We start from the raw sequence: 12,270 nt of genomic DNA on the forward strand, positions 1-12,270 counted from the left end.
TCAATCTGAATAGCCATAGTCATAGACTCATTCAGACCTGCAGGCGCAGGGAACCCCACCATAACATCTTTAATGGCCTCAGAAAGGCCATCTCTGAATTTTGCAGCCAGGGCGCACTCATTCCACTGAGTAAGCACCGACCATTTCCGAAATTTCTGACAATATATTTCTGCTTCATCTTGCCCCTGAGAGAGAGCCAATAAAGCTTTTTCAGCCTGAATCTCTAGGTTAGATTCCTCATAGAGCAAACCCAATGCCAGAAAAAACGCATCCACATTGAGCAACGCAGGATCCCCTGGTGCCAATGCAAATGCCCAATTCTGAGGGTCACCCCGCAGGAAAGATATAACAATCTTGACTTGCTGAGCAGGGTCTCCAGAGGAGTGAGATTTCAAAGAAAGAAACAACTTGCAATTGTTCCTAAAATTCAGAAAACTAGATCTATCTCCAGAAAAAAACTCTGGGATAGGAATTCTAGGTTCAGACATAGGAGCATGTACAACAAAATCTTGTATATTTTGAACCTTAGCAGCAAGATTATTCAGGCTGGAAGCCAAACTCTGGACGTCCATGATAAACAGCTGAGGTCAGAGCCATTCAAGGATTAAGAGGAGGTAAGACGCAGCCAGGCTGCAATTAAGGCTAGGCAGCAAACTCTGAGGGGAGAAAAAAAAAAAAACTTCCTCAGACTACTTTTCCTCCTACTTCAGCCAATACGATTACCACTTTTTAGGCCGGCTATACTGTCATGATCCCAATGGCAGGGGATCACAAAAGGACAAGCACAAAAAAACAAAACGAGCTCTAGGGTGATGGAAACTGAGCTGACCGCGATCCTGAACCTAATTCACACAACTAGCAGTAGCGGGGAACGTGCCTACGATGATTCCTAGACGTCTCGCGCCAGCCGAAGGACTAACTTCCCCTATTAGAAGAAACACAGACCTCTCTTGCCTCCAGAGAAACACCCCACAGAAATAGCAGCCCCCCACATGTAATGACGGTGAAATGAGAGGAAAGCACATACGTAGTTATGAAAACAGATTCAGCAAAATGAGGCCCGCTAAAGCTAGATAGCAGAGGATACAAAAGTGAACTGCGCGGTCAGCGAAAAACCCTACAAAAAACCATCCTGAAATTACTTGAACTCATGTGCCAACTCATGGAACATGAGGAGTAATATCAGCCCACTAGAGCAACCAGCAACAAGGAATCACATATCTGCAAGCTGGACTAAAACAAAAATAAAGCAAAACGTGGAACAGGAAAATCAAAAACTTAGCTTGTCCTGAAGATTACAGAAGCGGAAAGCAGAGGTAACAAGACACACTGATTACATTGCTAGCCGGCGAGGAAATGACAAGAAAGCCAGGTTAAATAGGAAACTCCCATATCCTGATAGAACAGGTGGACACCAGAGACCGCAGAGAACACAAGTCACCCAGTACCATCTGTAACCACCAGAGGGAGCCCAAAAACAGAATCCACAACAAGCACCTGGACAGGTCATATGCCTGGGGTATTGGTCTGACGTCCTGAATAGCACCTGGACAGGTTATATGCCTGGGGTGTTGGACGAGGTCCTGAATAGTACCTGGACAGGTCATATGCCTGGGGTGTTGGACGAGGTCCTGAATAGCACCTGGACAGGTCACATGTGCAGTTCATGTGAGGAGGAGATGCCAGTGTGTTGGATTTCCTGGGAGTAGGAATCCTGAATAGCACACTGGGTAACCTGTGTTGGAAGACCTGGGAGGAGGCTTCCTGAAGAGCTCATGCTGGTGTGTTGGGAGGTCCTGGGAGTAGGACCGGATCCCTGAATAGCGCACAGAAAGACTATGATTCTGGATGGTCTACAGTCATGGACAAAATTTTGGGGAATGAGACAAATATTAATTTTTCCAAAGTCTACTGCTTCATTTTTTCTAATGGCAATTTGCGTATACTCCTGAATGTCAGAGTGATCAGCTTAACAGCAATTACTGTACTTGCAAAGTCAATATTTGCCCAGAAAATAAACTTTAACCCCCAAAACACATTTCAACATCATTGCAGTCCTGCCTAAAAAGGAGCAGCTAACATCGTTTTAGTGATTGATCCATTAACACAGGTGTAGGTGTTGATGAGGACAGGGCTGGCGATCAATCAGTCATGATTAAGTAAGAATGACATCACTGGACACTTTAAAAGGAGGCTGGTGCTTGGTATCATTGTTTCTCTTCAGTTAACCATGGTTATCTCTAAAGAAACACGTGCAGCCATCATTGCTCTGCACAAAAATGGCCTAACAGGGAAGAGCATCGCAGCTACAAAGATTGCACCTCAGTCAACGATCTATCGCATCATCAAGAACTTCAAGGAGAGAGCTTCCATTGTTTTCAAAATGGCTCCAGGGCGCCCAAGAAAGACCAGCAAGCGCCAGGACCGTATCTTAAAACTGTTTCAGCTGCGGGATCAGACTACCAGCAGTGCCGAGCTTGCTCAGGAATGGCAGCAGGCTGGTGTGAGTGCTTCTGCACGCACTGTGAGGCAGAGACTCTTTGAGCAAGGCCTGGTTTCAAGGAGGGCAGCAAAGAAGCCACTTCTCTCCAGAAAAATCATCAGGGACCGACTGATATTCTGCAAAAGGTACAGGGAGTGGACTGCTGAGGACTGGGGCAAAGTCATTTTCTCTGATGAATCCCCTTTTCGATTGTTTGGGACATCTGGAAAACAGCTTATTCGGAGAAGAAGAGGTGAGCGCTACCACCAGTCTTGTCTCATGCCAACTGTAAAGCATGCTGAAACCATTCATGTGTAGGGTTGCTTCTCAGCCAAGGGAATCGGCTCACTCACAGTCTTGCCTAAAAACACAGCCATGAATAAAGAATGGTACCAGAATATCCTCCAAGAGCAACTTCTCCCAACCGTCCAAGAGCAGTTTGGCGCCCAACAATGCCTTTTCCAGCATGATGGAGCACCTTGCCATATAGCAAAGGTGATAACTAAATGGCTCATGGATCAAAACATAGAGATTTTGGGTCCATGGTCTGGAAACTCCCCAGATCTTAATCCCATTGAGAACTTGTGGTCAATCATCAAGAGATGGGTGGACAAACAAAAACCAACAAATTGTAGCAAAATGCAAGCATTGATTATGCAAGAATGGACTGCTATCAGTCAGGATTTGGTCCAGAAGTTGATTGAGAGCATGCCAGGGAGAATTGCAGAGGTCTTGAAGAAGAAGGGTCAACACTGCAAATATTGACTTGCTGCATTAACTCATTCTAACTGTCAATATAACCTATTGGTACTCATAATATGATTGCAATTATATTTCTGTATGTGATATAAACATCAGACAAACACTAATAAAAACCAGAGGGCAGTAGATCATGTGAAAAATATAATTTTGGTGTCATTCTCAAAAATTTTGGCCATGACTGTATGTGTTGTGGAAGCTACCATCCTTCGGTGGGTCTGGACTGACTAATATATGCCACCCAGGCAAGTTGGTGATCCCTGTGAGGCAGCTTTCCCGGAGGAGTGGACAGACAAGGAGTCAGCAGGTGGAGCAGGCGCTCCAGTCAGGTACCTATACAGACTGTTGGTACTTGTGATGTTCCATGAACTGTGTGGTCTCCCACGGTGACTGAACGGAGTGAGGTTCGGCGTGTTTAGAGACCGCGACCCAGTGTCATATGCGCTGTATGTGACTTGGGACATTGGTGAAGTGTACGGCGTACGGACACCCATGGTAACTGGGCGAAGTGAGAGGTCCAGTATGTTTAGTGTCTGTGAAACAAAGCCGTAAATGAAGTGTTTAAGACAAAGCTGCAAGTTAATATCACCAGTTGGTGCCTATTGTGTTTGATGAAATGTATAATGTGAACTGTGCACAACCCGGTTTATGACACTTTAATAAACTGTAATAAAATAAATCGTTCCTGACTACGTTAATCCCGTGCCAAGCAAGTGTCCCCCAATACACTTAGTGAGAGCAATCTTACACTGCACAATAACAATATTAATCTTCTCGCCCTTATTTGATGGAGCAGATGTGAAGCCCCATTTTTAATATGTTTTCTATAGTTTTCTCATGTACAGCACCATGGAATTAATGGTGCTATATAAATAAATACGGTAATAATAATATGGTACAGAAAAGCTTGAATTCTGCACTTAAAAAAGTAACTGCAGCTTTTTACCTGTGTTTTTGAAGCTAAAGTGGATGTGATTCTATGAAATCTCCATCCTCTGTGGTCTGAAGACGCTGCTGAACTCTGAGGCCATGTGCACACGCTGCGGATTTTGCTGCGGATCTGCAGTGTTTCCGCAGCTGCGGGTCCGCAGCGGTTTCCCATGCGTTTACTTTACAGTACAATGTAAGCCTATGGGAAACAAAATCCGCAGTGCACATGCTGCAGAAAAAAAAGCGCGGAAATGCAGTGGTTTACATTCCGCAGCACGTCAATTCTTTGTGCGGATTCCGCTGTGGGTGTACACCTGCTCCAATAGAAAACTGCAGGTGTAAACCCGCAGCGGAATCCACAATAGAAACCGCGATAAATCCGCAGGAAAAACCGCAGCGGTTTTGCCCTGCGGATTTATCAAATCCGCTGCGGAAAAATCCGCAGCACTCACAGATACGTGTGCATCGACCCTCAGGTTTTGGTGGAAAAAAAAATGAAAAAATCGCTTTTACATTTTTAAGCACAAAAAATAAGCTTTTCTGTATTACAAAAGCATTAAAAATTCTGCTTCATATCTGCCCCAAAATCGCATCAAATAAATAATGGGAAAACTCATAAAAGAAATGCAGCAAACACACAATAATCAGAGAAGATTGTTATTGCCTTGTGTGGTACAGACACCTGCCGAAAAAAAAGCAGCAGAAAGAATGTAATATCTACGCTACATGTGAACATGGCTTCAACATTAGTTTTATTATTTTTTTCTCTATTAAACCCATCAAGTATCAATCACACCATTTTTTACATCATTTACCAATCCTCGTAAATAATGTGATCGTTGTGCTGTGCGGGTTGTTACGATTAGAGGGACTCCAAATATGTCCATGTTATTTGTTGATTTTTGATTTTTATTATTTTAAAAAACACATTAAAAATTTTAAAAAAATTCATTATCAAGTGTTCATTATTTTATTTTTTTTAGTAATTTTATAGGATGAAAAAATCTCTTATTCTCCTTCTAGAATAGAGATACATACGTTGTACATAGCAGTGCATTTCTATCAGTGTATTCTGCCTGTGGAGTCAGAGCAAGTACACAAAATTCTCCTCATTACATCATCAGAGATTGGTTTGTTAGGCTGCTGTCACACATCAATTTTTTGCCATCAGTCACAATCCGTCGAATGCTGAAAAAAAACGGATCCGTCGCAGATTGTGAAAAACTGATGGGACGGATCCATTTTTTCACCAGATCTGACTAGCTGATCCAGCTAATTGGATCCTAAAAAAAAATCGGAGCATGCTCAGTTAAAAAAAAAAAAAAGGAATCCAACTCCGGATTCTATCATTTGACAGATCTGGTGCCACAGGCTTCCACTCTAGCAAACGCCGGACGACGACAGATCTGTCGCTGTCCGTTTTTTTGACGGACACAAAAAAAGTTACTATGTCCGTTTTCTCCGGCCTCCGGATAAACAATTTTCGACGGATCCAGAGAACGACGGATGAAACGTGAAGCCATCTGTCGCTAATACAAGTCTGTGAGAAAAAAACGGATCCGGCGGCAACATTTGCCAGATCTGTTTTTTTTCAAAATTAGAAGAATTGAGACTGACGGCAAAAGACTGATGTGTGAAAGGGCTCCTGCCTCTAAAGTTAAGATTGTGAGTTTGAGAAAGGGATACTCACAGAAACAAAAATTACACTTTTTGTAATATTATTTTTACTACTTTTATAGGAACAAAAATGTTTTTCTTCACCTCAGTATACAGTGACCGTAGAAATACATTGTTATATATATGCAATGTAGATCTATGGGCATGTATAACCTGCTTTTGTATTCATTTCCTGCAATAGTGGTCAAGATTACCTAAGTATTCAGACCCTTTGCTCAGACACTCATATTTATGTCACATGCTGTACATTTCCTTGTGATCCTCCTTGAGATGGTTCTTCTCCTTCATTGGAATCCAGCTGTGTTTAATTAAGCTGATAGGACTTGATTTGGAAAGGCGCACACCTGTCTATATAAGACCTCACAGTGCATGTCAGACCAAATGAGAATCATGAGGTCAAAGGAACTGGCCAAGGAGCTCAGAGACAGAATTCTGGCAAGGCACAGATCTGGCCAAGTTACAAAAGAATTTCAGGTTCCTAAGAGCACAGTGGCCTCCATAATCCTTAAATGGAAGAAGTTTGGGACCACCAGAAGTCTTCCTAGACCTGGCCGTTCAGCCCAACTGAGCAATTGTGGAAGAAGAGCCTTGGTGAGAGAGGTAAAGAAGAACCCCAAGATCACTGTGGCTGAGCTTCAGAGATGCAGTAGGGAGATGGGAGAAAGTTCCATAAAGTCAACTATCACTGCAGCCCCCCACCAGTCAGACCTTTATGGCTGAGTGGCCCGACGGAAGGCTCTCCTCAGTGCAAGTCATATGAAAGCCCGCATAGAGTTTGCTAAAAAAAACACATGAAGGACTCCCAGACTATGAGAAATAGGATTCTCTGGTTTTATGAGACGAAGATAGACCTTTTTGGTGATAATTCTGAGCGGTATGTGTGGAGAAAACCATGCACTGCTCATCACCTGCCCAATACAATCCCAACAGTGAAACATGGTGGTGGCAGCATCATGCTATGGGGTGTTTTTCAGCTGCAGGGACAGGATGACTGGTTGCCATTGAAGGAAACATGAATGTGGCCAAGTACAGAGATATCCTGGATAAAAACCTCTTCCAAAGTGCTCTGGACCTCAGACTTGGACGAAGGTTCACCTTCTAACAAGACAATGACCCTAAGCACACAGCTAAAATAGTGGCTTCAGAACAACTCTGTGACCATTCTTGACTGGCCCAGACAGAGCCCTGACCTAAACCCAATTGAGCATCTCTGGAGACCTGAAAATGGCATCCACCAATGTTCACCATCCAACCTGACGGAACTGGAGAGGATCTGCAAGGTAAGAATGGCAGAGGATCCCCAAATCCAGGGGTGAAAAACTTGTTGCATCATTCCCAAGAAGACTCATGGCTGTACTAGCTCAAAAGGGGCTTCTACTCAATACTGAGCAAAGGGTCTCAATACTTATGACCATGCGATATTTCAGTTTTTCTTTTTTATTAAATTTGCAAAAATTTCTACATTTCTGTTTTTTTCAGTCAAGAAGAGGTGCAGAGTGTACATTAATGATAAAAAAATAACGTTTTTGAATTTACCAAATGGCTGCAATGAAACAGAGTGAAACATTTAAAGGGGTCTGAATACTTTCTGTATCCACTGTATACAGAATAGCAATATTGTGAAATAAAATTGTTCCTACATGTTCCCCATAGGATTTACATAGTCCTCTCAGCTTCAACTAACCGTATATAGTCTATACATCTATCTCTAACACTGCAGCCCACTGTCTTCATGATTGTTGTTCAAATGTGCCACAGTCTTCAATCTCCTCATGTGGATCTTGATTGGGTTTGTCATGGAATTACCGCAACAGAGAGGAGCCAGAAGACCGAAGTGTCTGATTGCTCCTACTCCTGCACTGAAAAGAAGCACTTCTCCTTTTTAAATGGTGTTTAATTCTTTTGGCAGAACAAGGGTTAATTGGCCATGTTGGAAACTCTGGAAGTATGAGCTCTTAGCTGAGCTCGGTTAGACACACCCATCCCCTTTATAATCTGGGTTCTGATTCAAATCCATGTCAGAGCTAGCTTTTGCTGCATGGTTTGGTGGAGTGGTGTTCATATGAGAAGGAGTGTTAGAGGAGTTATCTGTGACTGTTGCGTGATTTGTAAGTGTGATAATTCACTTCCCTCTTCTTACTTTGGCTATTTCCCCGATGTATTTCTCTGTTAAATGTGAGTGAATATTTGTATGCTTGCTATTTTCAATTACCCTTGTTTGTGTTGCCTTGTTTGTCAGGTTGGTGTACTACGATGCACAGTAGTGCCCCTCTTCCCTGGATGGGGGAAGAGATTAGACGGAGAGGTGATTCAGGAGATTAGGCAAGGGTGGCGGCTCCAGCATCATCACCTTCAGAAGTATCCCAGGAAATAGGGCGAGCTAGGGTGCCCCTTAGTGGTAGGGACAGGGAAGGAGTCCTGGTCCCAGGTCAACCGACAGCTGGGTCATGAAAGCTTGTTTGGAGCTCGCACTAACCACTTCACCACCGACATGCCTTACTACCGCAATCATTACAGACTTCTTTGAGACTCCTACTTTGTTATGCCCCTCATTTGGGAACAGGGCCTAGCTTTTTTTTTCTCATTAGCAGGGACTATCATCTGACTTCAGCTACACACAAATTCACTTCTACTACAGCTCCTTTGTAGAACTTCCTTCTGGTCCCTCCAACATTAGAGACATCTAGTGGTAACAATTATTATTGCAGTATAAACTCTTAAATCAGATTACATGCAATCAGTAACAGGAAACAGCGAACACATTTGCATAGACAGTCAGAGTAGTAGGGGGTGGTAATGCTCACTCCACTTAAATAGTAATGTATCTCACTCTGCGTGGATATTCTAGCTAGTATGCCACCAAACCTCAAGGAGCATCACCGTGTGCTATACTGTTCGCATAAGACCCGTAGAAGTACTGTAGATGGAAAGAGCCACACATATCCATTGTCACTAGAACATCCAACGTCTGAATTTGGTAGTCACCACTTCATTTCCCTCACATCCATAACAAATATATGGGTCAAAGAACTGGATGTGCTATAAATCTCTGTGATATAAAAACCTGTCTCCTACTTCATAGTTCTTAGCACTTCGGTGACTGAAATTAAATATTTAAGTTATTTAAAAATGATATACAGTTGGTGTAACATTACTCTCATGAATGTAAACATTTTAAGATATATTAACATGAGCATTGGAAATATCCAAATGAAGTATATTAAACCAAAATGATTCAAAGAGTGACTATAATAAAGTAGTTTTCACTTACAAGTTACCTGTTTTGCAGGCATTGCCCGTGTAAATGTAGAAGAATCCATCAAGACCATTCTGAGCAGTATTCTAAACTACTTATCTGATACCTTAATTCCATCTCTTGAAACAATCTTCATCATTGTCATTGATGAAAACATTTACAAGAAGTATCTTGAGGTTTTTCAAGCCAAAGGCACAGAGTTACAGGTACCTTATTTTAATCTATAACCAGGATTGAAGACTGATCATATGTAGAACGCTCATCAAAGGTTTCTATGTGGGCATATGCATGTGGGTACTTTCTACATCCACCATGTCGTACCTCATTCTGTTATGTTGGTGGACACCTGGGATCATAGCATAATTTGCAGAAAGATTAATCCAATTCCCATACATACGGTTGTAACCAATTTGTCTTGCAATCTGTGTGGTTTTAATCACATATTTTGAGACACTTATCCAAATCATTGTAGAAGGCAGAAACAGAAGACTAGTTGGTGCTTTAGTTCTTTTAATTAAATTGGTCCCATTTGAACATGTTTTTATCTATTAAAGCAGTCCAATGTTACAGTGTAATATCACATTTTTCTTCAATTTATATGCAGAAGCTATTATCAGGGGGGCTGGACTTGCTGAGACAGAAGGACTTAAAATTGCTGGACAAATCATCAACAATCTTAAATACGCAAGCGATATAACAGCAAAAAGCGTAGATTGAATGCAATGAAGGACTTATTACATAGTGTCAAGATGGAAAGCTTGAACATGGGACTGCTACTCAACACAAAGAAGATAAAAATATTGACTACTGCCAGGAATGACCGATACATATTTAAGCTGGATGGATAGCAACGAACTGGAAGTTGTAAATTACTTCAACCTACTCCGATGCAGTAACGAGTCGACGACACAAAGTCAATAGGAGGAAACCTATGGACAAATCAACAATGAAGTCACTGGACAAGGTCTTCATATCGAGGAATATTTCACTAGCAATGAAGACTCGGCTTGTACATAATTTTGTCTTTTTTTGTGGTAACATACGGATGCGAAACCTGGGCGATAAAGAAACAACACAGAAGAAGAATCAATGCCTTCAAAATGTGGTGCTGGGAAAGTGTTATCAATACTATGAGTGGCAAGAAGAACAAACAAATCCATTTTGAAACAAATAAAGCCAGACATGTCCTTCAAAGCAAAGATCACTAAGCTATGACTTGCCTTCTTTGGACACATCATATGAAGAGAACAATCACTGGAGAAGTATATCATGGTCGGAAGAATAGAAGGAACAAGGTGAAGAGGAAGACCAGTAAGCCCATAGCTTGATACTATCAAGATTACCAAGGAGTGGATCTATGTAGCCTTAAGGTACCGTCACACTGGACGATATCGCTAGCGATCCGTGACGTTGCAGCGTCCTGGATAGCGATATCGTCCAGTGTGACACGCAGCAGCGATCAGGATCCTGCTGTGATGTCGCTGGTCGGGGCAGAAAGTTCAGAACTTTGTTTCGTCGCTGGACGTCCCGCTGACATCGCTGAATCGGCGTGTGTGACACCGATTCAGCGATGTCTTCGCTGGTAACCAGGGTAAACATCGGGTTACTAAGCGCAGGGCCGCGCCTAGTAACCCGATGTTTACCATGGTTACCATCGTTAAAGTAAAAAAAACAACCACTACATACTTACCTACCGCTGTCTGTCCCCGGCGCTGTGCTTCTCTGTACTGGCTGTGAGCGCCGGGCAGCCGGAAAGCAGAGCGGTGACGTCACCGCTCTGCTTTCCGGCCGCTGTGCTCACAGCCAGTACAGAGAAGCAGAGCGCCGGGGACAGACAGCGGTAGGTAAGTATGTAGTGGTTGTTTTTTTTACTTTAACGATGGTAACCAGGGTAAACATCGGGTTACTAAGCGCGGGTCTGCGCTTAGTAACCCGATGTTTACCCTGGTTACCGGCATCGTTGGTCGCTGGAGAGCTGTCTGTGTAACAGCTCTCCAGCGACCAAACAGCGACGCTGCAGCGATCCGGATCGTTGTCGGTATCGCTGCAGCGTCGCTTAGTGTGACGGTACCTTTACACAAGATCAATCTTCCTACAGAGTGTTTATCCATCAAGTCACCATGGCTCGAGATTGAGCCAAAGACCGCTAAATAAATAATAATACCACATCTGATCTGAGAATAAAGGGGGGTCCCCATTTAGTTTTACCCCGCACATCTGTAATCCGAGCTATCAGCTGTACAGGATACCTACTATAACACAACGCCATTCACCTTCATTGCTAGTGGCATGAAGCTCCAATGTACACAGTCGCAGAGGTTGAACTCTCACCAATCACAAAGTCATGGCATATTTTACCGAAAGATGTGAACACCCATTTGAATAGGACTCATGTAATACAAGGGCAGCAAGTGAGACAAGTAGACAGGTTATGGTGGGATTTTCTTCTCTAATAATTTCCTAGCAGAAATACACCATTACTACCCGCATGGTGATCCCAATAAAGTAGTTATATTTTTTATAGTCTTTTAAATGTGCAAAGTGGTCACATGTTAAATTAATACAACTGCATCTGTATTATACAGTGGGAAAAAAGTATTCAGTCCACGACCAATTGTGCAAGTTCTCCCACTTAAAAAAATGAGAGAGGCCTGTAATTGACATCATAGGTAGGCCACAAGTATGACAGTCAAAATGAGAAAACAAATCCAGAATATCACCTTGTCTGATTTGGCAAGATTTATTTTTCAAATTATGGTGGAAAATAAGTATTTGGTCATTAACAAAACTTCATCTCAATACTTTGTAATATATCCTTTGTTGGCAATGACAGAGGTCAAACGTTTTCTGTAAGTCTTCACAAGGTTGGCACACACTGTTGTTGGTATGTTGGCCCATTCCTCCATGCAGATCTCCTCTAGAGCAGTGATGTTTTTGGCTTTTCGCTTGGCAACACAGACTTTCAACTCCCTCCAAAGGTTTTCTATTGGGTTGAGATCTGGAGCCTGGCTAGGCCACTCCAGGACCTGCATATGCTTCTTACGAAGCCACTGCTTCATTGCCCTGGTGGTGTGCTTCGGATCATTATCATGCTGAAAGACCCATCCACGTTTCATTTTCAATGCTCTTGCTGATAGGAGGTTTGCACTCAAAATCTCACAATACA

The 12,270-nt window shown here is 42.6% G+C and overlaps 1 protein-coding gene across 1 annotated transcript in view; it reads left to right on the forward strand.

Moving 5' to 3' along the window:
- The window catches only part of LOC138644485 (protein mono-ADP-ribosyltransferase PARP15-like), a 124,456-nt gene that overhangs the window by 78,745 nt on the left and 33,441 nt on the right, over positions 1 to 12,270 (forward strand). Inside the window, exon 9 of the mRNA XM_069732906.1 lies at positions 9,138 to 9,310. Within this exon, the coding sequence (XP_069589007.1) occupies positions 9,138 to 9,310 (173 nt within the window). The remainder of the gene's footprint in view (positions 1 to 9,137; positions 9,311 to 12,270) is intronic.

Source organism: Ranitomeya imitator, chromosome 7 (assembly GCF_032444005.1).
Source record: "Ranitomeya imitator isolate aRanImi1 chromosome 7, aRanImi1.pri, whole genome shotgun sequence".
Classification (NCBI taxonomy): domain Eukaryota; kingdom Metazoa; phylum Chordata; class Amphibia; order Anura; family Dendrobatidae; genus Ranitomeya; species Ranitomeya imitator.